This window comes from Erpetoichthys calabaricus, chromosome 6, assembly GCF_900747795.2.
Source record: "Erpetoichthys calabaricus chromosome 6, fErpCal1.3, whole genome shotgun sequence".
In the NCBI taxonomy this organism is placed as follows: domain Eukaryota; kingdom Metazoa; phylum Chordata; class Cladistia; order Polypteriformes; family Polypteridae; genus Erpetoichthys; species Erpetoichthys calabaricus.
This window is the reverse complement of record NC_041399.2, coordinates 121,423,525-121,450,749: the sequence shown is the minus strand read 5'-3', so window position 1 is coordinate 121,450,749 and position 27,225 is coordinate 121,423,525. Positions and strand designations below refer to the sequence as shown.

The following is a 27,225-nucleotide window of genomic DNA, read 5'->3' as shown; positions in this document are numbered from 1 at the left end:
AAGCAGCCGGCTATTCCATCCCCCCACCGACTTAGAATGTACACGAACTTCTCCCAGCTCATGCCTTGATTGATTATCTGGGAGTGAAGTGGAGTTTTAGAGTGGAAATAATAAATCGTTATTTGGAACACACGCATTTCATGTGTGTTGCTATCTACAGTAATCTGTGTAAACACATTCTTAAAACAGAAACATTTTTTATATTCTAGTAACAAATGACAAAATGTAGGCATAAACTATATAATGTATGAAGTCTGAAGTCCAAATATCAAAGAAACACTTTCACAAAAAGGTACAAAAAAAAAAGCCACCTTAGTGTGCGACATTGACACTAATTTACTACGACTTCAGCTGTGGCGCAACAGTGTCAGTTGCTGACTGGCAATCAGAAGGTCATGAGTTCGATCCTGCATGACTCCCTTTTGAGAAGTGAAGTGTTCTTATTTTTACTATTTTAGAATAAAAAAATACATTTGATTTCAGTCTGTAACAGCCAGTGTAATTTATGATATTTGCGAAGATTAGCTTTGTTTTTTTTTTTTTAATTCACTTTTCATTCTCTGTCGCGTTCAGGATCCTTCCCTACCACCTCCCTCCCCCCACCTGACACTGCTGTTATCACATAAAGACGCGCTATAGCTCTGCAGTGTATCACGATACATACGACCACGTGTTTTTTTTTTTCCCACAATCTTGCCAGTCTCCACATGTTGCTGTATGCTGTTTCTTTTGTACTCCAGGACATGCAGAGGAAAGCATAGTAAAGAGTAGTAACTTCAGCGCTATATGCAATCATCAGACACTCCCCATCTGACACTGCTGTTTTCACATAAAAACGCGCTATAGCTCTGCAGTGTACTTGTGACTGCATTGTCGTACCATTGCTTGCGAACTGAAGTGTCTGCATGCACTTTTCGTGGCATTATACGTGTATTTTTTGAACATGCCCATGTAGCTCAAACACAGGAACATATGTTGATGTAAAAGTATAACAAAACAAGTGCACTTTTATTCAAGACTATAACCGAAGAAAAAGGAAAGCAAGTTACAGTAGGTGGTTGATATGACAGCGTGCGTGGTGCAATGCTAAGAACTGCTGATTTCCATTCCGTTCTATATAACTGTTAACATTTGAATCTGATGATTGCATATAGCATGCAGGTGGCCAGTTGCTGCGTGCTACAACGCATATTTTAAAAAAAGAAAGAGACAAATATATGTGACATTTTGAAGAAATCATTTTATGACGCGAATAGTACCAATCAGAAAACATCGTCGAAGTAATGCAATATTATTTAAAAACGAACGGTGTCAGGTTGGGTGTGAAGTTATACTAGCGCTGTTTGAGTCAGATCAGAAGCTGAATAAGCTGAACAAGCTGCTGTTCTGACTCTAAGTAAAAATCATGAATTAATCAACAGAAATAACCGCGATCGACATTTTAAACTTAAAGATTTACAGTGCATACCAATTTATAAATTTTATGTCTGTTTGAGGAAAAAAAAAAAACACTTTCTCCAAAGCTGGGAATCGAACTCGCGTCTCTGTAGCACGGCAGGGTTGCTGTGCTGCAAATCAGCAAATCTTAGTGTTAAGCCATGGAAAGTGTTGTAGCATTTGATGTTTATACTTCAGGCTTCACACATTCTATAGTTTATGCCTACATTTTGTAACATTTATTACTAAAATATGAAAAAGTTTCTGTTTTAGCAATGTGTTTACACAGATTACTATAGAAACGGAACACGCATGAAATGCGTGTATTCCAAATAACGATCTATTATTTCCATTCTAAAACTCCAGCAGTTCAGTCACTGCCAGATAATCAAACAAGGCATGAGCTGGTAAAACTTAGTGAATGTTCTGCGACAGTGGGGGACGGAATAGCCGGCTACTTGCTGCTCGTCTTAATCGGCACATTTAGAAGACAAAAGAGAGGTGAGAACGGTTTTAAGGTGGGCCGGATCTACGAGTTTTTTCGTAGACTCTGGTAATTCTAGTGTTAAACCTTTATCAGACAAAGTCCAGGCAGATCCTGGAACAAGCTGGAGTTTAGTCACTTATTTTGTGATTCAAGTGCGGGAAAGTGCAACTGGATGCATGTATTCCTTTTAAGTCTGCTTTCTTAACATGTCCCACACTGTCTTACAGTAATCAGTTCAGATTTATTGTTGTTTGAAAATTACAATGAACTCACATATGCTGTTTTCACTCTGTTGCCACTTGGTGTGAATCTTGCTGTGAAGGCTATCCATATTACTAACCGAGAATGGTAAACCGGAAGGCACGGACGCAGGTACACGGCGATGGGACCAGGAGACATAGTGCGCAGGCGCCTACAGCACGCGTCTCATAAACCGCAATCGAAGTCTGATCCACTGCGAACGAAGGAGTCACGGCCCAAAAACGAAAGAGCTCAACTAACGTGAATAAGAAATGAAACAACGCGCCCATAGCTAACGACTCACGACACTGCCACACAAAAAAGAGGATTCTGCACTGCACCCCAGAGTCAAACGGAAGAGGCTACAGAGGCCCCACAGGTCCACAAAGATAGTACGGAAGGCGCGGGAAAGTACAAAAGGCGCAGGCGCCTACAACGCGCTTCTGAACTAAACGTCCACACTACACAGCATGGTCTACGCGCTTCTAACACACCGCAAGCATAAACATGAGATTGTACAGAAACCCCACAGATCCGGACTCCACAACATATGTGAATCACATTACAGTAATACAATATTAAGCACTTTACACATGGACAACTGTATGTAGCCCTCTCAAGAGAGTACAGAACCCTACACCTTTACACATGGACAACTGTATGTAGCCCTCTCAAGATAGTACAGAACCCTACACGTCCACACTACACAGCATAGTCAAACCCAACATAGTACGGAAGGTGCAGGCGCCTACAATGCGTTTCGAAAGCACCGCAAGCAAAAACCCGAGATAGTACAGAAGCCCCAAAGATCCGGACTCCACAGCATATGTGAATCACATTATAGTAATACAATACAATAAGTACTCGCAGAAAACACAAACAGAAGAGGCTTCGGCGTCCCGCCCCACAGTCAAACCAGAGAATGTACGGAGTCCCCAAACGTCCACAAAACACAGCATAGTCAAACCCGAGATAGTACGGAGGGCGCATGCGCCTATACACCGCAAGCGAAGGAGCCACGGCTCAGAAACGAAAGAGTTCAACTAACGGAAATAGGTCATTTTAACAGTGAGTGCAATTATCCATATTACTAACAGTAAACAACGTATACCTAATCAACACATCCCAAGGACAGACCATGGACAGAGTCGGCCTTTACCTCTCTGAGCCTGTATTTAGACATGGACAACTTTATGTAGCCTTCTCAAGAGTTCGGCATGCATGTGACGTTAACATCAAGATTATAATAACTCCATACCAAGGAAAACTCATTCAAGGACAATACGCCGTCTTTAAATACGAGCCTGCATGGATAAAAACAATAAACGTGGGCGCCTACAACGTGCGTCTGAAACCGCGGAAGCAAAACTGTCTCGGCTCCAAAACCAAACAGCTCGACTAACGGTGCTACACAAACGAGCCCGCATGGACAAATACAATGAACATAGACGCCTACAACGCACATCTGAAACTGCGGAAGCAAAGCAGGCACGGGTTCAAAACGAAAGACCACAACTGACGGAGATACAAGAACGAGCCCGTCTGGATAGATTCAATGAACGCAGGCGCCTACAACGCGCATCTGAAATGCCGCACGCAAAGCAGGCACGGCTCCAAAACGAGAGAGCTCGACTGACGGGGCTACAAAAACGAGCCCGCCTGGATAAAATCAATGAACGCAGGCACCTACAACGCACTTCTCAAACAACGCAACCAGAGGAGTCACGGCTCCAAAACGAAACATCTCAATTAACGGACATACAGAAACGAGCCCGCCTGAATACAATTAATGAACGCAGGCGCCTACAATGCGCCTCTCAAACAGCAGAGGCAATAGATAAACGGCAAAGAAAGGAACGACACACAGCCGCTAAACAATTCTGCCAATTAGCTGACAACGCATTCTGTAATGAGTCCACTATTAATGAACATTCATTAGGATTAATGAATATCATTTGCTGTCATTGTCATTCACTTAACTTCCCTGAGGAAACAACTGGCAATACAACTAATCAGTTTACACGTTGTTGTCAAAAGGGTCAGGTTAGACTGCCTCCTTTAGATGAATATCCTGAATATCTACGGAAGCTTCTAACTAACAATGTACCCGAAAGTAAAAACTTTATGGACTGCATTAGCTCCTACAATAGTTCATTTGCTTTTGCATCTACCGGGGTAAATATCACGCCACCACCTGGCAATGGCCCATTCTGCTTTCGCATATGTGGAAAAATATTACATCGGATTGGAACAGTGCACCCTGAACCACATCACGAACGCAAATATGCACAAATCTATCAACGAATAAACCTTCCTGAAAACAAGCAATGCACCGAGCTGATAATGAGAAGCATTCATCTGACATTAAAGTTAAAGTTCTAGATACTCCATACCAAAGAAAACTCATTCAAGGACAACACACCATCTTAACTACAAATGTTGTGTATAAAGAAATATTCCAATAAATCTTTCTAATGTGCCATGCTATGGGTTCTTTACTTCCTTTGTTCGTCATCTACACCTTTACACTCCAATATATCTCATACATACATCAATGTATTTTGGGTTACCCAACACCAGGGATTGGCGAGCAAAGCCCCCTAGTGTAAAATAACACAGAATATAATGGGTGAAAAGTCTGTGTCATTTAGGAAAAATAATCATATGATTTAAGCATCCATCAATCTGTTAACACAAGCAGTGGCAGAAAATAACCTGTAATTAGATAGAATTACAGGAGCAAAAGTAGGATATTAAGTGGACCATAGTTTGGTGAAGGGGGATTGGGGGGGCTTTGGAAAGGAAAGACTTTGATTTATCGTGCCCACCCAGAGTGACACCAATAAATGTAGGAATGGAAAGATGTGTTTTAACTTGGTTATTTAATTATCAGTTTTGCCTTCGGCAATACCAGTAATTAACCAAATAATTTGTCAGGTCTCCTACTTTATTTACCTTACCTTTCTCTTTAGTAGTAGGTGGGTCTCTGGCCTTTAGACTTATATCAAGATACTGCAACTGAAGCAGGCTATTTTTAAGAAATGCATTATTTGATTTATTATTAAACACATGGATTATAAAAGTATGATAACTGCATAAAAGGTATATGTTGAAATATAAAACAGGATGTAGACAGACTAGACAGATAACAATATAACACAGAGAGGCTGGCTGTTTACTTGCTATTTTGAGTTCTTATTTATCTGGACATGGATAAATAGTTTTACAATACCAAGTCTTTAAAGATGGTATCCAATGTTGTGTGGGGTTATTGGTTTGTTGTCACTACGGTTTCAAGTCGAGCATTCTTCTTATGTTGGAGCGCACTCTTTTGCTTTGCTGCATGATTCTTTGTTTGTGGTGTTCTGTGATGCTGTTTTCGCAGTATGCTTTTCTGCTGTTAGGCCCATTGCTGTGTTGTTTGCATCTTAATAGGGAAAAGAATTACTCATTTTGGCACTAGAGTTTAGATGCTTGTATTATTGTAGTATTTCCCTCTACTTAACCTCTACTTACCCTTTACCCTTTAATTTCCCCTTGGGATTAATAAAGTATCTATCCATCCATCCATCCATCCATCCATCCATCCATCCATCCATCCATCCATCCCTGTTTTCTCAAGAGTAAATGTTCTCGTCAGGTTCGTTATCGGGTTGGTCTACTGTTGTACTTTAAAATGAACACAGACCCTAACCACAACAGTGTCCTGTGAATGACACACACACACTGATTAACCCTTAGCACTTTAAACCACACATCAGCCTGTCACTCAGCACTTCAAAAGACTTACTTATTATCGGCATGAACAACATACAATGTTTTAGTGATATCTCAGACCTAAATATTACTTTTGGTTTACAAGAATACATTTAAACATACAAAGACTCAGCACTCTTGACTATAGGCCATTTATCAGCCAAGAATACCTTCTTTTTATCGTACTGTCCCTTCTATTGAGTGGCACCCTCACTCTCAGCTTTATAAACCTCGCAGCACAGAAATAATGGCAAAAAATCTGGCTACACCAAGTGCTCAAAGAAATCTAACTTATTAATTCAATCACTCTAGACATTAAGACAAAACATAGAAAGTTAAAAGCAGCATGGTATTTATTACAAGAATAATAATAATACCACTGGAACAAAGAATAATAGAAAATAGGTACTGATAGAAAAGTCTGAATATATATAGTCTTTAGGAAAAGCTTACGAAAAAGTTACAGATGACAAGGATTAATGTCCCAGGGAGGCGTTTGATTTATCAATCGAAGTTCATGATGCCTTTCTGACGACCAGTGCTGTCTTCGTCAATTCCTCCTCTTCTCCTTCTTCTCTTTGCTTCTTCTCCTCCTTCTCCTCTTCCAAACCAAGGCATATTTATTACGAAATGTCATGCCTTGGTTTCACAACACATGCACCTTATTGACTGGCTGTCAATGTGATTGATGAATTTTGCTCAAACTCTTTCCCAGATAATAAAGTTCTTTGATATTGCCTCAGTTTCCCTTTCCCAGGCCATAAATCCCATTGTTGCCCCAAATGTCCATCCATAAAGTAATCAATAGCCTGAGGTATCAGCTCAGGCTTCCTTCCCCAGGTTATAAAGTAATTGAAGCCACCAGAAATGTCTTCCTTTCGATGCTGGAAACAGCTGTTTTAAAAGTGAGGTGTAACAAAACCTGCTTTGATTTGTCTTAGTTCATCTGTTGTCTTGTCTCGAGCAAAATATAATGGAAACCAAAATGTACAGATTTTATACACCATAACAATGCTGAAGTTCCCTTCTTGAATTAATGGCAGTTTCTCAGCCTTTTCATCCCATTGACCCACATCTTGGCTTGGCAAAGAGCTTCTCATTTTCAGATCCACTACGAGAAAGAGATTGTCAGTCCTCAGCTCCCCAAACAGAGAACAGATTTTAGAGGTTTTCTGTCATTTTGAAGTGTGAGAATAGAGCTGCTGTAGAAGTTCACTTGTGAGAGACACACGAGAGACCCTGAAAATATCCCCAAGTGGGATGAGAGTAACTAGTTTTAAGGGAATCTATAATTTTCCTGAGTAGATTAAGTACACTTCCAGTTATAAAATTTGTGTTTCTTCATAGGTGGGTGCTTCTGTTCTTCAGAGTTGTTATTCCTTGAATTATAGCTCTTTGTTCTTGCTTGAGTCCAAAGCTGATTGATTTGATTCAATTATTAAGGGTTTGGCTAAGTTTTATAGCTAGATGCCCTTCCTGACACTAACTCTTTTTAAGATAAATAGGAAGAAGGTGGAATATATGAGGTTTAATAGTAATCACGATTCTGATGTTAGGCTGCAAGGAGAGATATTACAAAAAAATGTTTACGTCTAAATACAGTGCATCCGGAAAGTATTCACAGCACATAACTTTTTACACATTTTGTTATGTTACAGCCTTATTCCAAAATGGATTAAATTCATTTTTTTCCTCACAATTCTACACACAACACTCCATAATGACAACGTGAAAAAAGTTTACTTGAGGTTTTTGCAAATTTAATAAAAATAAAAAAACTGAGAAATCACATGTCCATAAGTATTCACAGCCTTTGCTCAATACTTTGTCGATGCACCTTTGGCAGCAATTACAGCCTCAAGTCTTTTTGAATATGATGCCACAAGCTTGGCACACCTATCCTTGGCCAGTTTCGCCCATTCCTCTTTGCAGCACCTCTCAAGCTCCATCAGGTTGGATGGGAAGCGTAAGATCTCTCCAGAGATGTTCAATTGGATTCAAGTCTGGGCTCTGGCTGGGCCACTCAAGGACATTCACAGAGTTGTCCTGAAGCCACTCCTTTGATATCTTGGCTGTGTGCTTAGGGTCGTTGTCCTGCTGAAAGATGAACCGTCGCCCCAGTCTGAGGTCAAGAGCGCTCTGGAGCAGGTTTTCATCCAGGATGTGTCTGTACATTGCTGCAGTCATCTTTCCCTTTATCCTGACTAGTCTCCCATTCCCTGCCGCTGAAAAACATCGCCACAGCATGATGCTGCCACCACCATGCTCCTCTGTAGGGATGGTATTGGCCTGGTGATGAGCAGTACCTGGTTTCCTCCAAACATGACGCCTGGCATTCATACCAAAGAGTTCAATCTTTGTCTCATCAGACCAGAGAATTTTCTTTCTCATGGTCTGAGAGTCCTTCAGGTGCCTTTTGGCAAACTCCAGGCGGGCTGCCATGTGCCTTTTACTAAGGAGTGGCTTCCATCTGGCCACTCTACCATACAGGCTTGATTGGTGGATTGCTGCAGAGATGGTTGTCCTTCTGGAAGGTTCTCCCCTCTCCACAGAGGACCTCTGGAGCTCTGACAGAGTGACCATCAGGTTCTTGGTCACATCCCTGACTAAGGCCCTTCTCCCCTGAACGCGCAGTTTAGATGGCCGGCCAGCTCTAGGAAGAGTCCTGGTGGTTTCGAACTTCTTCCACATACGGATGATGGAGACCACTGTGCTCATTGGGACCTTCAAAGCAGCAGAAATTTTTCTGTATCCTTCCCTAGATATGTGCCTCGAGACAATCCTGTCTCGGAGGTCTACAGACAATTCCTTTGACTTCATGCTTGGTTTGTGCTCTGACATGGACTGTCAACTGTGGGACCTTATATAGACAGGTGTGTGCCTTTCCAAATCATGTCCAATCAAATGAATTTACCAGAGGTGTACTCCAATTAATCTGCAGAAACATCTCAAGGATGATCAGGGGAAACAGGATACACCTGAGCTCAAATTTTGAGCTTCATGGCAAAGGCTGTGAATACTTATGTACATGTGCTTTCTCAGTTTTGTTATTTTTAATAAATTTGCAAAAAACTCAAACTTTTTTCACGTTGTCATTATGGGGTGTTTTGTGTAGAATTCTGAGAAAAAAATGAATTTAATCCATTTTGGAATAAGGCTGTAACATAACAAAATGTGGAAAAAGTGATGCGCTGTGAATACTTTCCGGGTGCACTGTATCTAGGATCAGTGGTAGTCTAAGATGAAAATTAGATACAATGATGAACCATAGAGTGCAGTGTGTATAAAACAATTGGAAGAAGTTATCAGGAGTATTGTGCGATTGAAGAATTAAGGCAAAGGTTAAAGGTAAGATTTTTATGTCAGTGACAAGACCAGGAATGATGCATGGAGCAGTAAGTGGAGTGCAAGAGAATAAGTTAGATGTGGCAGAAATGACAATGGAAGTGTGGATTTACATAAAAACAACAGAATAAGACCAACCAATGAAACGTACAACAAAAGTTGGAGAGTGATCTAAGAAAGTATGTACAGGAAAGTAGGTTGCAGTTGTGCATATATCTGATGAGGAGAGATGATAAATACTTGGGGGGGGGGGGGGGAGTGATGGAAAAAGAAGTACAAGGGAAGGGAAACAGAGGGTGGCAAAAGAAGAGGTGGATGGATTCAGTAAAAGAAGTTTTGAAGGAGAGGAGATGCAGGACCAAGCTTTATGGAGAAGGTTGATCAAGCACATTAATCCTACATAGGAGTGGGAAAAGATGAAGTAGTTCTTGCTTGAATCAATTTCACGCCTTCTGGCTCAAGAAGTCTTCTTTGGTTTCTCTGGAGAGGTGTCAGTGCAACTCTGATGTACACCTTTGTTATCAGATGAAGCACAGTCAGGTCCTACTATGAAGAGTTCAATCACTTACTTTGGAATGCAAGCTCAGAGAGGATGAAGGTGGATGTTTACATCACTGGTAAATCTGTGTTCTTAATAGGCCTAGTGTGCCACAAAAGCCGGGCAGAATGAGCAGTGCCCACTTTGTCTACAGGAGTGTTGTCATAACACTCACGATTGCAGCTGTTAGCAGACAAGTAAACTGAAAATGTATCCTAGCCTTAAGAAAAACAGTTCCAAGCATCTCTGATGAAATAATATATTTCTAATCAACAGAAAAGGACTCTTCAATGTCAAACTGAAAACAGATCTCTGCAAAGCGGTCTAAATTAATTACAAATATAAAACATTAAATAATTGCTTAAGTATTTAGTAGGTGCACCTTTGGCAGCAGTTCCAGACTTACAGTAAGTCTGTATAAATAGGTCTCTATTAGCTTTGCAAATTTAAACACTGCAGTTTTTCACTGTTGTCAGATTACATGGGGACAGACATATTGTATATTGTAATCTTTTTAGTTAGCCATTAAAAGGTGTCATTTTGCTTGGCATTTCTCTACATTCATAATGGCTAACACGGTACAACACCCTAGTACTAAAGAAGTTAGCTGAAAACCAATAAAGCATTTGTTTCTCAAACTAGAGATTCTGATGTTCTTATCCTCTTATGTAGTTGTGCATCTCGTCCTTCTCCCTATTTTTCTATCATGGTTAAATCCAATTGTATCTTGGCTTTCTCCCAATTTTTATTTCATAGTTAAATCCAAATCACCCTCTTCTATCAAGACAGTATTAGACACCTTTGTATGAAATCTTCAGTTTCTTGGCAATCTCTTGTTGTGATTGTGTTCATGGGTTTGTTGATACCCCGGTTTCTATCACACTAGATAAAAAGGTAGATATTTTTATAAAAAAATGAAAATTTCTGGGTGAACCCTACCTTTTTGAACGGTACTATTCTTACTGTATGTTGACTGAAAGCACACAACTTACAAGATACAATGCATCAGGCTACTTTTTAGCAGTCTAACCTGTTAGTGTGGGTTTAAAGGCTTTAGCAAGTAGGCTGAATTTTAAGGAGTAAGAATGTATAAAATAGCTATAGCGCATTTTTAATCTAGCATTTTATTAATTTTAATTACTTTTTTTCAATTCATTAATTTTTACTTTTGCTCTGTTCTATTTTCCTAATTATGTGACCCTCTTATTATTTAGTTACTTTCAAGATCTCTGCTTACACCATTTGTATTCCTTCTAATGAACCCTTACACTGTCACCATCTTAATAATTTTTCTGTTTTCTGAATAGTTGGCATAAATGTGATACTCCTGACGCTGTTTTTAATGCTGGACAGAGACCCAGTGCAGTGTGGAAAAAAGATAGGAATAGGATTGGTTATCTACATGCATGAGGAATGGTGTAAAGGGGAGCATATTTAAAGCTACACTTCTTAATTCAGACATTGAAATTCCAGCTGTTGGAATTCATCCATGTTATTTGCCCAATGTGAAAAATTATATCATCTTTATTAATGTTTATAGTCGTCCCTCTGTAAATGGAGACTTAGCAATGGACACAGGATTCATTCTGTTACTAACAGGCAGACACACAACCTGGTCCCACCGCCCAGAAATAACCATCCATCTGCTGTAGCCAGGTGTTAACAAGGGAATCTCCTTGGCCTGGTCCAGTTGCTTGGGTTCTTTACAATGGGAATCTTGTGAGCCTTATCACCCTCTGAGAATTGTGCCATAACTGATCCTCCCTCATAATGCAGGTAATGTACCTCATTTGGGACTGACGACCCTACAGTTGTAATACATTTAGGTCCATAAATATTTGGACAGAGACAACTTTTTTCTAATTTTGGTTCTGTACATTACCACAATGAATTTTAAATGAAACAACTCAGATGCAGTTGAAGTGCAGACTTTCAGCTTTAATTCAGTGGGGTGAACAAAACGATTGCATAAAAATGTGATCCAACTAAAGCATTTTTTTAACACAATCCCTTCATTTCAGGGGCTCAAAAGTAATTGGACAATTAACTCAAAGGCTATTTCATGGGCAGGTGTGGGCAAGTCCGTCGTTAGGTCATTATCAATTAAGCAGATAAAAGGCCTGGAGTTGATTTGAGGTGTGGTGCTTGCATGTGGAAGATTTTGCTGTGAACAGACAACATGCGGTCAAAGGAGCCATCCTTACGCTGCGAAAACAGAAAAAACCCATCCGAGAAATTGCTACAATATTACGAGTGGCAAAATCTACAGTTTGGTACATCCTGAGAAAGAAAGCAAGCAATGGTGAACTCAGCAACGCAAAAAGATCTGGATGTCCACGGAAGACAACAGTGGTGGATGATCGCAGAATCATTTCCATGGTGAAGAGAAACCCCTTCACAACAGCCAACCAAGTGAACAACACTCTCCAGGGGGTAGGCGTATTGATAACCAAGTCTACCATAAAGAGAAGACTGCATGAAAGTAAATACAGAGGGTGCACTGCAAGGTGCAAGCCACTCATAAGCCTCAAGAATAGAAAGGCTAGATTGGACTTTAATAATAATAATAATAATAATAATAATAATACATTTTATTTATACAAGGCGCCTTTCAGAGAACTCAAGGACACCGAACAAACAATAAATAAATAAATGAAAGACACAATTATAAACAACTTAAAACATCAAAAAATCTAAAAATTAAATTTAGATTAATTTAATCTAAATTAAAAACAAAACAAACAAAACCACTATAATCAGAAGGAAAAAGAAAAAGCCATTTTAAACAGATGTGTTTTAAGTTTACATTTGAAGGATGAATATGATTTGATATTTCGGAGATCCGCAGGAAATGAATTCCAGAGCTTGGGAGCAGAACGGCTTAAGGCTCTGCTCCCCATGGTGGTTAGACGGGCGGGAGGGACGGTCAGGTGGGTGGAGGAAGAGGATCTAAGGTTACGGGATGGAATGGCAGCATGAAGAAGGTCAGACAGATATGGAGCGGCGAGATTATGGATGGCCTTAAATGTTAATAGCAGAATCTTAAAATCAGTTCGAAACTTGATCGGGAGCCAATGAAGCTGCTGCAAGACCGGAGTAATATGGTGAATAGATGGGGTTTGAGTGATGATACGTGCTGCAGAATTCTGGACTAACTGAAGCTGAGATTTATTAGGGAGACCAAAGAGGAGTGAATTGCAGTAGTCCAGCCGAGAAGTAACAAGACTATGAACAAGAATGGCAGTGGTATGAGGAGTGAGGGAGGGGCGAATGCGATTAATATTACGTAGATGGAAGTATGCAGACCGGGTGATGTTATTAATGTGAGATTGGAAGGATAGAGTACTGTCAAGGATGACACCCAGACTCTTGACCTGAGATGATGGGGAAACAACAGAGTTATCAATAGTAAGAGAAAGATTATTGGTTTTGGATAATGAGGATTTTGAACCAATGAGGAGAACCTCAGTTTTGTCACTGTTTAAGAAAATTCAAAGAAAACCAGGATTTAATTTCAGAAATGCAGTCAATAAGCGAGGGTGGTGGAAAAGAGGAGGTGGGTTTACCAGCAAGGTAGAGCTGGGTGTCATCAGCATAACAGTGAAAATTAATATTATATTTGCGAAAAATATTGGCAAGGGGAAGAAGGTAAATAATAAAAAGAAGAGGCCCCAGGACAGAGCCCTGGGGCACACCAGAAGTAACAGCTGTGGGTTGGGATGTGAAGGTTTTAAGCTGTATGAACTGAGTGCGGCCAGAGAGATAGGATCTAAACCAATCAAGTGGAGTGTGAGTAATGCCAATCAAAGATAATCTATTAAGGAGAGTGGTATGACAAATAGTATCAAAGGCCGCACTCAGATCAAGGAGGATGAGAATAGTGATTAGACCAGAGTCAGTAGCCATAAGGAGGTCAATGGTAATTTTAACAAGTGCCGTTTCTGTACTATGAAGAGGGCGAAAACCAGACTGGAAATTTTCATATAGATTATTGTGAGATAAGTGGGTGTGAAGTTGGATGGCTACTATTTTTTCAAGAACTTTGCTAAAGAACATCTAAAAAAGCCAGCACAGTTCTGGAAAAACATTCTTTGGACAGATGAAACCAAGATCAATCGCTACCAGAATGATTGCAAGAAAAAAGTATGGAAAGGCGTAGAATAGCTCATTATCCAAAGGATACCACATCATCTGTAAAACACGGTGGAGGCAGTGTGATGGCTTGGGCGTGCGTGGCTGCCAGTGGCACTTAGACACTAGTGTTTATTGATGATGTGACACAGGACAGAAGCAGCCGAATGGATTCTGAGGTGTTCAGAGACATACTGTCTGCTCAAATCCAGCTAAATAGATAGATCTTTATTGTCATTGTCACTTTTACAAAGGAACAACAAAATTGAAGGTGCAATCGACTCAGTGTGAGGAATAAGAGTTAAAAAGACAAGAAGAGAGAAAATAATAACAAACCGAATAGTAATAAATATACAAATTGCACTTGTTGACTTAAGGTCTATATTGCACATTGGTAGAATAATATGGAGCAGTTTTATTCTGAGTTCAGGGCCATGATTGCTTTCGGATAAAAGCTGTTTTTAAGGCGGTTTGTCCTAGTTTTCATAGCTCTGTATCTCTTGCCCGATGGCAAAAGCTGGAAGAGGCAATGACCGGGATGTGATGAATCCTGTGAAATGTCTATTGCTTTTTTGCGGCATCGGGACATGTAGATTTGTTCCAGAGTGGGGAGGGTACAACCAATTGTTCTCTCCGCTGTCCTGACGACCCTGTGGAGCGCTTTCTTTTCTGAGGAAGTGCAGCTGCCATACCATGCACACAGTCCGTACGTGAGCACACTCTCGATGGAACAATGATAAAAAGCAAGGAGCAGTTTTTTTGGGAGGTGGTTCTTTCTGAGAATTCTCAGAGAATAGTCTCTGCTGCGTCTTCTTTAGCAGCTCCTTGGTGTTGGCGCTCCAGGTCAGGTCATCCTTCAGCTCCATACCCAGAAACCTGAACACCGGGACCCTCTCCACACAGGCCCCGCCAATGATGAGTGGCTGGATGTCAGTTTTGTTTTTCCTAAAGTCAATAACAAGCTCCTTTGTTTTTTTTGTGTTGAGGAGCAAGTTATTGACTGTGCACCACTCTGACAGTTGCTCCACCTCGTCCCTGTATACTAGCTCACCCTCCTTGCCCGAGATGAGTCCGACCACCGTCGTGTCATCCGCGAACTTTATAATCTTGTTGCTATGGTGAGTGGGGACACAGTCATATGTGTAGGGGGTGTAGAGGAGCGGGTTGAGCACACAACCCTGTGGCGTCCCGATGTTGAGGCTGAGAGCAGTGGATGTGTGGAGACCCAGCCTGACCCTCTGGGAGCGACCTGACAGGAAGTCCAGTATCCAACTGCAAGTGAGTGATGGAAGTCCCAGATCTGCCAGTTTGGACACCAGTTGTTGTGGGAGGATGGTGTTAAACACCGAGCTGAAGTCTACAAAGAGCAGTCTGGCGTAACTCCCCTGCTGCTCCAGGTGGGTCAGGGCTACATGAAGGGCTGTGGCCACAGCATCCTCCGTGGATCTCTTTGCTTTTAAGCAAATTGAAATGGGTCTAGGTCTGCTGGCAGGCAGGCGATGATATGACTCCGCACCAGTTTCTCAAAGCACTTCATGATGACAGATGTGAGTGCCACTGGGCGGAAATCATTCAGACTGTTCGTGTTGGATTTTTTCAGCAGCGGAACAATGATTGAGGACTTGAGGCAGGATGGGACAGTGGCCTGGGACAGGGACTGGTTGAAAATCCTGGTGAAGATTCCAGCCAGTTGATCTGCACAGTCTTTCAGCACCCGTCCAGCCACACCATCGGGTCCTGCAGCCTTCCTCGGGTTCACCTTCCTCATCACCCGCCTCACCTCACACTCTTCCACTGTGAGTATATTGCTGTTGTGAACAGGCTGTTGTGATGGAGCTGCTGTTGGTGTCGCCTCAAAGCGGGCAAAGAAGATGTTCAGCTCCTCTGCCAGAGAAGCGTCTCCCTCAGCGGCCAAGGAGTTGCTGGATTTGTAGCCGGTGATGTGCTGGACACCCTGCCACACCTGCCTGGTGTTGTTACTCCTCAGATGGTTGTCTATCCTCCTTCTGTATGCTGCCTTGGCCTCTCGGATGCCTTTCTTCAGGTTCTCTCTGGCTACACTGTAAAGAGCCCCATCCCCAGACCTGAAAGCAGTATTCCTAGCTTTCATCAGACTCTGGACATCCCTCGTCATCCAGGGCTTCCTGTTAGGATAAATCCTTATGCGTCTGTCCCTGGTGACGTTGTCCGTGCAGAACCTGATGTAATCCAGGACTGCCGTAGTGTGGTTCTCCAAGTCTTGGTGATAGAAAACCTCCCAATCGGTTCTCTGGAAGCAGTCCTGCAACTGTTGGGAGGCCTCCTTGGGCCATATGGTAACAGTCCTGGTCATAGTGGGAGCTTGTTTCCTGAGGAGAGTATATGCAGGGATTAGAAGCAGAGATGTATGATCAGACTGGCCAAGGTGTGCTAGGGGTTTAGCCTTATAGGCCTGTCTGATGTTTGTGTACAACTTGTCCAGTGTTTTTACTCCCCTGGTTGCACACTTTAGGTGTTCATGGAATTGGGGGAGAACTGCTTTCAGATCTGCATGATTAAAGTCCCCAGAAATGATGTGAACAGCCTCAGGATACTTGCTCTGTTTACTGCTGATGGTGTCATGCAAAAGCCCCAGAGCCGAGTTAGCATTAGCATCTGGTGCTATGTACACAGCAGTTAGCAGTATAGCATTGAATTCACGGGGGAGGTATATGGGTCTGCATTTAATTGTCATAAACTCCACGTCTGGAGAGCAGTGTCTGGTGACTATGGTGGAATTTGTGCACCAGCTATTGTTCACATAAATGCACAGCCCCCCTCCTCTCTTCTTACCGGAGTGCTCTGTCCTGTCTTGCCGGTGTGCTGTGTGGCCTGCTATCTCGATCGCCGTGTACGGTATGAGTGGATTAAGCCACGTCTCCGTGATCAGCAGGATGCAGCAGTCCCTGATGATCTTTTCCGTTGCAATCCGCAGCTGCCACTCGTCCAGTTTGTTTGCCAGAGACCTCACATTTGAGGAGAAAATGCTTGGAAGCGGTGGTTTGTGTGGCTGCTTCCTTAGCCTCACTAGCACGCCGCCTCGGCACCCCCTCTTTTGTTTACGTTCTTTGCGCTGCCGCCGGCTCCTCGAAGCTGGGATTGTAATCCATGGAGAGCCCGGTGTTCGTGCGATGTCATCCGGAATGTTGTGGATGCGGAGAAACTCGGAGGTCGAGCAACTCTCGCTCCGTAAACTGATAGATAAAATATCCTGCCGGCTATACGTGTATTTATCCAGGCAGAGTGGAAAAAACACAATCTGAGTCAGAGAGCACACAACCGCAGCGTCTAAGCGCGCCGCCATTATTATTATTAAATGCAGTCAAATTGACTGGGCAGCGTTTCATGATACAGATGGACAATGACCCAAAACATACAGCCGAAGCAACCCAGGAGTTTATTAAAGCAAAGAAGTGGAAAATTCTTGAATGGCCAAGTCAGTCTCCTGATCTTAACCCAATTGAGCATGCATTTCACTTGTTGAAGACTAAACTTCGGACACAAAGGCCCACAATCAAATAGCAACTGAAAGCTGCTGCAGTAAAGGCCTGTCAGAGCATTAAAAAGGAGGAAACCCAGCATCTGGTGATGTCCATGAGTTCAAGGCTTCAGGCTGTCATTGCCAGCGAAGGGTTTTCAACCAAGTATTAGAAATGAACATTTTATTTCCAGTTATTTAATTTGTCCAATTACTTTTGAGCCCCTGAAATGAAGGGATTGTGTTAAAAAAATGCCTTAGTTGCCTTACATTTTTATGCAATGGTTTCGTTCACCCCATTGAATTAAAGCTGAAAGTCTGCACTTCAACTGCATCCGAGTTGTTTCATTTAAAATTCATTGTGGTAATGTACAGAACCAAAATTAGAAAAAAGTTGTCTCTGTCCAAATATTTATGGACCTAACTGTATGTGGTGATTTCAACCATGTGACTTCGGAAGGAACAATGACAAATTTCAATTGGTTTCTGTCTTGTTCCACTCAAGGAAATAAAAAGACGAACCTGCACATTCAAATATTTAAGATGCCTTTGAAGGTAATGTGAGGAAGTGGACCCTGGAGGCTGAAATGCACCTGAATGACTGCTTCCAAATGATAGATTGGGAAAAGATGCGCAAGTCAAATGGGAATGATATTGAGGAACTCAATCACTGCGTCACAGACCATATTAACTTTTGTGTCGACACTGTTCCATCAATGACAATACATTGCTTCCCAAATAACAAACCCTGGATTACTATGAATGAGAAAAATAGAGTGTTCAAATCCAGTAACAAAGAGACACTAAAGGATGCACAGCAAGTGCTAAAGGAAAAGCATAATGAACGGAAGGAAACTTAGAAAGCTAAAATAGAAAACAAACGCAGTAGAATGAGAGATGTCTGGAATGGACTGAGCATAATAGGACTCAAACAATCCAGGTTCAGGTGCTAGAAGGGGATGTGGACAAAGCTGATTCCTTGAACCAATGTTTTAACTGATTTTCCCTCCCACTGCCACTTTCTTCCAGTGTCTAGTCTTCCTAACCCTACGTACTACATCAACAACTCCTACCACCCTACGTACTACATCAACAACTCCTACCACATTGACTGGAATGACCAGTGATGGGCTATCCATAAATAAAGACCAAGTAAGGGGACAAATGAGACCTGTGCTGACCAGTTTTGTGGTGTCCTCTGTGTCCTTCCTGTACTACTTCATCTAATGACTACAGATCAGTGGCAGTTACTTTTCACATCATGAAGACCTTTGAAAGACTGGTCTTGGACTGTTGGAGTGGAGAATGCAATTATTTGTCTGCTCCAAAAGGTATATTCTCTCTGAGCAAAACTGGTAGCACTGTGAGGATTATGCTATTGATTTCACCAATGCCTTCAATACCATCATCCCATCTGTGTTAAGGTGTAAGCTCAGAGATGTGCACGGTGAATGATGAGCCTGTTGTTTCCTGGCAAATGGAAATGATTGGAGGACACACAGCAAGTGCTAAAGGAAAAGCTGAGTGAACGAAAGGAGTAAAATCAAGTGGGGAAAAAAAAAGAGTTTTAGCGAATGCAAAGTGGAGGCAAGGAAAAATGTGCAATTTGTTGGCTTAAGCAGTGGTTTAAGTAACAAAAAGAATTTGATGGAGTGATACAGTGTGGTGGAGACACTTGAAAGTTCAAGTTCAGAAGGTCCTAACTGCCTGAAATAAAAAAAGAAGTTGGCAGATATCAAAGTCAACGTGAACAGGAGAGTCACAGCCCACCATCTGTTTTTGTTTCAGATGATATTACAAAAGCTGACCCCTGTGCTGAGGATGCAAATCCACGTGGTGATGATACTGCTGTGCCCATCACATCTTCAGATGTTGGCTGCTCACACACCTCTGCCTTGGAAACTGCTGAGCAACCATCTGGCTGTGTGCTAATGGGTGCTGTTCTGGAGTCATAAAATGAAATAGTGGATACTGTAAGAGATGTGGCTAATAAACTGAGGAATACAAGAGCTATGCTATGTAATACTGAGTACAAATTAAATGCATTGGTTAAAAAATAAATGCTGCATCTGATTACCTGTTTTTACATTCTGCTAATTATATTCAAACGAAGTTATAACTGTGTCCAGTTTGGCTGATCATTTGGTGGGTCATCATCTTCAAGTTACAGGCAGGCCACATTTTGTGTGCCATATTATGCAGGCTTGCACAATGCAACAAAATTTCTGTGGACTATAGAACAGTGCATTAATAGAGTGTAAATGCTTTCTATTTAAGCAAGCAAATTCATTCTTTGAAGGTGCCTTTATAGGTTAGCATCAGAAGCAGGCATCAGAGTGAATAGATTCTCTGCTCTTTACATAGCTCTTTGAGGTGACTTGCTATGCTTAAAACGACTACTTTCCTTTTGCTGCAGTAGTCGGGTAAAAGCACCTGTTCCTTCCGAAGTTGCCATTTTTATTGGCTCTCATGCTAAAGATAATGTAATGCCAGCTCATTCCTTTGATGATTCATCCCTGGCTGATGTAACTTGTCCAGCATTGTTGCAATAGCAATGTGTGTGTGCATTTGACTGCTTCAATTACATTTGGAAAACCAGATGTTGCTGAAAATTGTGCTTTGATGTTTCCTGGTTCAACCACAGTGTAAGGAAATATTATATACATATCTGGATGACAAGTGGATAATAACATCCCATACAGCTGGCATGGTGCAATTCAGTGATGTTTGTGAAATTCCCAATTGGTCAGCAAGGTCACACTCAAAAGCTCCTGTGGCTAAAAACCCGAGAGTGGACAGAAGTTACAAAGGAGCAGGTACAGCACAATTACTCAGTCTGCCTTTATAAATCTGACGCCAGTTCAGCACATATCTCCAAGAGAATAGCTCTTGGAAGTCTTAATAGACTTAGAAGCCAGTCTTCATCAACTCCAAATATGCACACTCTTCTAATTTTTCCATTTGTGATGTCTTCTAACAATGCTACAGCAGCTATGAAAGTTGGAATAGTTTGGCCGTTCCATGCACCATTATATTGTTATAGAATGATTACAATGAAGTGAATTAAATTTGTAAACGATATGCAACTAATTTCGGTGTATTTGATAAATCACGCATAATTGATGCAGATAAGAAAAAGAAGGGAGACCACACAGAAACGGTAGCACTGCTTTGACGCTGGGTGCTGCCAGTTTGCAAAACTGAGCAGAAAAGTGTGTACACAGAGTGTGAGGCAGCCATGAGAATTTGCGTGGCTTTATACCAAGTTTAGTTTTTATACATCTCAAAGTATGCATACACATTGTATATACATGAGGCCCCGTGTCTCATGCTATGGATGTACACCTCCAACTATAAATATAACACCAGGGGCCTCGTATAAACGGTGCGTGTGCACAGAAATGTTGCGTAAGAACGTTTCCATGTTCAAATCGCGATGTATAAAACCTACACTTGGCGTAAAGCCACACACTTTTCCACGGTACCTCATACCCTTTCGTACACAAGTTCTCCGCTCGGTTTTGCAGACTGGCAGCACCCAGTGTCAAAGCCGTGCTACTGTTCCTGTGTAGTTACCCTTTCTTAGATCCACATCCACAATGGCGGCTTTATCAAATTCACTGAAATTAACCGCATATCGTTCATAAATTTAATGCATCTGATTGTAATTAACCTGTAACAATATAATGGTCCACAGAATGGTCAAACTATTCTAAATACAATAACTGCTTTAGCGTTGTTACTCTCACTGCACCTTCTTCTTCTTCTGTCAGCTGTTCCCATTAGGGGTTGCCACAGCGGATCATCTTTTTCCATATTACTCGCATTGCACCACTTGGAGTATTTATATCACTGTATCTTGAGTGTGAATCACAGATCTACAGCGATTGGAAAGAGAATTATCGGTATACAGCATCAAGCACTCACTGCCTCAGCCATTCGCTATTTGAACTGCTCTCATCCGATCAGCACTTCACATTCTTTCCTGTTCGGACCTCTTGGTTCACAAACAGTTTCATCCCAAGAACTATATTCGCACTCAATCAGTCCATCAAGTGCTCCTTGTAGAACTGTTTGTACTTATGATACAGTTATAATATTGCACAACCTGAGCCACTTTATAAAGTGCGTATTTACATATGATGACAATATCATTTTTAAGATGAAATGCAGCAAAATGCAGTAATCCCTCACTTATCGCGGGAGATAGGTTCCAAGGCCGACCGCGATAACTGAATTTCCGCGAAGTAGGGACACCATATTTATTTAATTATTTAACGTGTATTTGGACGTTTTTAAACCCTCCCTGTATTGTTTACAACCCACCCTTTACTCTATTAATAACAGGGACAACTGCTAAGCAATATGATATCGGTAGATAAGTTTACACTTACTGTATAGCAAAGTACACGTAGCTATATATGACGCGATGATGGTGATGAATATGCTGCGCAGTAAAAATGATGACGATGAAGGTGATGATGACTTTTACTGCGCAGCCGATGACTGTATTTTACGTCTCTTCAGACGGCAAAGCCATTTCCTGGGGCACCTCCTCCTCGGTTTCCGAAGATGTATCAGTAGTAGTAGTAGTAATAGTAGTAGTAGGAACTGGCTCTTTTTTGCGAGGCTGCAAAAACATTGTGATCGGCAGTTGCAGCCGCTGCTTCTTTTTCAGGTCAAAGAGCAGCTTGTAGGCAGTCATGACGTCGACAAGGCATCAGTCAAAGCACCAATCGCAGGCCCGATTACAAAGCGGGAAGCTGTGATTTGTCGTCTCCCTCCCATGTAACAAATCACAGCCCTTGTTACAACGCACTTAGTCATCGAACTTGTTTTGTTGTTCTTAGACTAGGAAATACTACTACTATATGAATCCGCGAAAAGTGAACCGCGAAGTAGCGAGGGATTACTGTGTTGACTATATTATACAGATAAAACTTTAACTACACTGTGCCACAGCGCTAGCGAGCTTGAGCTTCGTTCACGGTTTGTTCCTGCCTCGCGCTGTATTCATGCTGTGGCTGGCGCGACACTGGAAGGATAGATAGATAGAATAATTAAACATTACGAAGATATTTTGATGTTCCTTAAAAGTTTTGAAGAATCGGCGTTCTAAGCTTACAGATGGCTTAACGTCTATTACAGAGCTTATTGTGTGGTGATTGGGTATTTGGAGAAAGAAAAGTAAGGACAGGAATTGGGGGTTAGTACGTTTGAAAAAGACAGTACTTCTGAAATAAAGCATTTCACTGAAGGTCGGGCATGGCGCAGCAAGCATCTTGCTGTAAGACATGAACAATCACTGCACCACCGTGTTCCCATGTTTAATAACATGCTTTAACTTATATCATCATGAAAATGATATCACGTATACTTCTCAGTATTTTAATTATTCAAGAGCACGTAGTGATTCAGGCACATAGAGCACATATAAGATCAAATACACAACAAAGCATTTAACGTGCTACTTTAGTTACAATGGGATTTGAGAAACTAGTAAATTAAATGATTTTAAGATGAAGTTTATGATGTTCTACTGTAATGACAAAATAAACTACATGATTAAAGTAGAAATTTCAAGATTAAAGTTGACATTTCGTGCTTTTTTCACACTGTGTGCCTTTTTCTTCACTGTACCCTAATAAGCTTTCATATGACACTCAGACGGTGGGCTATGAGTCGCCTTTTCACGCCGACTTTGATATGTGACAACTTTTTTATTTTGGCACTGTGCGACTTTGTGAACTTGAGCTTTCAAGTTTCTCCGACACGCAATGTCACTCGATCAACTTCCTTTTGTTGCTTATATAACTGTTTAAACCAACAAATAGTACGTTTTTCTTTGCCTCCATTTGGTATTTGCTGAAATTCTTCTATTTTTCCTCGTACTTTTCCCATTGCCTTTTCACAGAACGCTGGGCTTAAGCGCTATTTATATTGATTTGCATATTCAAAGAGGCGTAATTCTGGGAGGAGTTGGGGCGGGACAGCAAGCGCGTGCACGTGCGTTTATTTCCACGCTGAGCGGGATTTATGTAGCGGAAGAACGCGGAAGTTGGCGAACGCACAGATTCCTGCATCTGGATTTTTCTGTGCATAAGCACATTTCGGCTTTTGTGCCTACGTCATGTTATAGTGCGAATTCTACACACGGCATTATGCATGAGGCCCCAGGTTCTGTCACTTTCAGAAATTCTCAGATGATTCTGCACATGGGATGTATCAATCGGAGGATGAGTCTAAGTATAGGAGTCAGGTGGAGAACTTTGTTTCTTGGAGAAAAAAGACAATTGCCTGCACCGTAACATAAGCAAAATCAAGGAAGTAGTTATTAACTTTCACCATACCAAACAGTCTTTACGTCCGGTCACAATTCAGGGAATGGATGTAGAATTGGTGCACTTCTACAAGTACTTGGTGGTGCACACCAATGACTGGCCTCGGAACTCGGAGGAACTATAAAAGAAATTGCAGAGTAAGCTCTTCTTCTTTCGGAGACTGTGTTCTTTTAAAGTGGGAAGTGACATCCTTCACATGTTCTATAACTCTGTGATGGCCAGTGTGATTTTTCCTTGCAGTGGTGTGCTGGGCTGGTAACATCACTTCAAGAGAGACCCACCAAATTAATAGGATAGTTAAAGCAACAGGCTCAGTTATAGGATGCACTCTGGTCACCCTGGAGGTTGTATTAAATGAGAAAATTAAAATAAAACTTAGTGCCATTATGAACAATGCTGCATATCCTCCCTTTGACACACTCAAAATGAGCATTTTGAGCCAATGAATTATTCAGCAAAAGTGTGTCAAGAAACTCTACCGGGGCTCCTTTATATCAACAGCAATACACCTACATAATGACTCACTGTGACTGCCAAGTCCAAAGTTTCCTTCTTAAATTGTTCTTGTTATTCAGCTGCTGACCGCTCTCTCATTCTACAACATCTGTTCTGCTGACCAAGCACGGACCAGATTCCTATTGCACTTTGAATGCAACAAAACCGGACGTTTTGGACTTGAATCCTGTGACTGACAGTGTGTGACCCTGAGCAAGACACTTCACCTGCCTGTGCTCCAATTGGAAAAACAGAAACATAAACCTTTATCCAAGGCAACATACAACTAACTGTATCAGCCAAGTTAAACAAAAATGATAATAATGCAATGTCTTGGATAGGAATATAAATACCCCAATAATCTAGAATCTGCTGAATCATTTATAGAGGGACTGGGATGGCATACAGTTTGTGGCAGATGAAATTCGATGTAAGTAAAAGTAAAATATTACATGTAATAAGTAAAAATATTAGATTTGAATACAGAGTGGGAGGTCAGACACTTGGTAATACACCTTATAAGAAGGATTTAGGAGCTGTAGTGGAGTCTTATCACTTTCAGCTTCTAGACAGTGTTCAGAAGCCCTTGTGAATTCTAACAGAATGTTAGGTTATATAATACAATGTGTAGAGTATATGTCCAAGGAGGCTCCAGGCTACAAAAAAAGACGAAGAAGCACTAAAAAAAAAGTCTGGGGAAGAGTGACTAAGCTGATTCCAGGACTGTAGGAGATGAGTTATGAGGAACGATTAAAAGAGCTGAGAATTTCAGTTTAGGCAAAAGGAGATTAAGAGGTGACATGATTGAAGTGTTCAAAGTTATGAAAGGAGAAAGGAATTAGTACATTCAGCAGAACTTTAGAGACCTTCAAAACTAGATTTAATGTTATTTTGGGGAATTAAGTGGAAAACACTGGTGAGCTTTGATGGGCTGAATGGCCTTACATTTTTCTAGCATCTAATGACTACAGTGAGGTTTCAGAGGAAGTTATAGTAAGTGGTTGACCTGAAGTAAAATATTTCCTTCTAGTCTTGATATCTGGGGGAAGAAATAATTAAGTTTTATATAGTGATTTAGTTCATTTGACATATATTAACATTGCTCTGTTTATATCTTTGTAGGAGTAATGAATGCTCAAAATTTGCAATTTTCATTTTAGTTATGAGTGAATACAGTAGTTGATATTATTTCAAGCAGGATCTTTTTGGGTTGTGTATGACACATTGCTGCTAAATAAAACCATTGATCTTCATTAATAATTACAGTTTTGTTCTTGACCTTGAAAATCTTTGTTCTTATAATAACAGCAATAATATATTTTCACTTTTTTTTCCCCTCAGAATTAGCAAATGCTGGAAGACCCTTATTTCCTGGAAATGATGTTGATGATCAACTGAAGAGAATTTTTAGATATCCTTTTTAAGAAGCAACGATTTATTATTATTATTTATTATTACTATTGCTACTACTAAATAATCTAGCTGATAGATATTTTTACACAGTATGTACTATAACATTTATGGATACTAAATAACATCAAATTGTGATGTTATTTGTTGCGTTGTTGTTTCTCAATGTCATCCATTTTTCTTTAATTCTTTAATTGCCTCATTTTATATAGTTTATTTTTTATTTAGATTATTTTATGTTTTCATTTCCTGAACAGAGTCTTGAAAACAGCTTGCCATATATGTCTACTTTAGTAAAGTCTACTGTGTGTTTTGGTCAGATTTTTTAAGGGTTGTAGAAGCTTACAACCAAGGATCTAAGAGGAAAAAAAAACAGAAACAAGCGGTAAAACTTAAATTTTTATGGCATGGAAGTCACATTTTTAAAGAGTAACAAAGTTACTATATTTGTTGTGTTTTATTTAATTAGCAGGTCATCGATCCTTTCTCTGGGTAACAGAATGAACATTTACCAAAATAACGCCTGCCTTAACAGGCAAGATTTTGGTCCACACTTTGAAACTGTGGGAAGGGAATACATCTTATTAAAAATAATCCTCCTGGAAAATTCTACAAAACTGAGGTCCACCCTTTGCAGCATCAATTGGTGAACTGCACTTCCTTTTTTGTGCTTTAAAGTAACTAGCTAGAAATAATGTGACCAGACTGGAAGGAGTAGTCAACTTCTTTTGTGGACTTCCTGTGCCAGCTTGACTCTGGTGGATATGCACTTTCTCCTTCTGGGTTTTGCCTAGCATAACATGCTTCCCATTTGTTCCTGAAAATGAAACAAGCAGATTCTCGAAATATCCGGAGTTCCCAGTCACTTCCTTTGTAGGTTTACCTCTGCTTCCCACACATTTTAAATTGTAATGCATACACTGCAAATATGTACATAGTTATAGTAGATATTAGATGTCTACATGTTCATAATAAAATTTCATTGCTTGGTAATATAAAAGCTGAGAAAAAATAGTCAGACATTTTTGTGACCTTTTTAAACAACTTCTGTTTACATTAAAAAAAATTCTTCCGTTCATCTGCAGTACTTTATACATTTATATACGCATCTTGTTATGAAGTTCCAAGAAGACCATTATTTACAACTAGCTGTGTAAGCCCATGCTGTAAAAAGCCTGGGGTCCCAGAATCTATTGAAATCGTCAGAAGAATTGCATTGTAGAGATGTCAGGTAATTGAAAGGAAATACTCTTGACATCTCTCTCCTTGGTGGATTCGTTTTGCCGATGTGCTTGTATCGCTTTTGTATTAGTGGCGGGAGGAAAAGTAAAAGGGATACCGTTTTGCAGATGTTAGCGGCTAAGCGACTTTGTGTTTCTTCTGAGGTTTCATTTTGCTGATGTGCTGACCTCGCTTGTGTTATCAGCCCTTACCTGAACTCCACCTCTCACTTCTGAGACAGACAGACAGACACACACATTTCAACGCATATACGTTTATATATAAGATGGTTTTTATTTGACTTATACATTCAAATATTTCTGACTTT

The 27,225-nt window shown here is 40.8% G+C and overlaps 1 protein-coding gene across 2 annotated transcripts in view; it reads left to right on the top strand.

Moving 5' to 3' along the window:
* cdk5 (cyclin-dependent kinase 5) overlaps positions 1-27,225 on the top strand; it is a 299,214-nt gene that overhangs the window by 196,721 nt on the left and 75,268 nt on the right. For both annotated transcript variants that reach the window (XR_007935240.1, XM_051928832.1), the window contains exon 9: positions 25,608-25,679. Coding sequence is in view for 1 of the 2 variants with exons in the window: in XM_051928832.1 (XP_051784792.1) it covers positions 25,608-25,679 (72 nt within the window). In the remaining variant the exon portion in view is untranslated. The remainder of the gene's footprint in view (positions 1-25,607; positions 25,680-27,225) is intronic.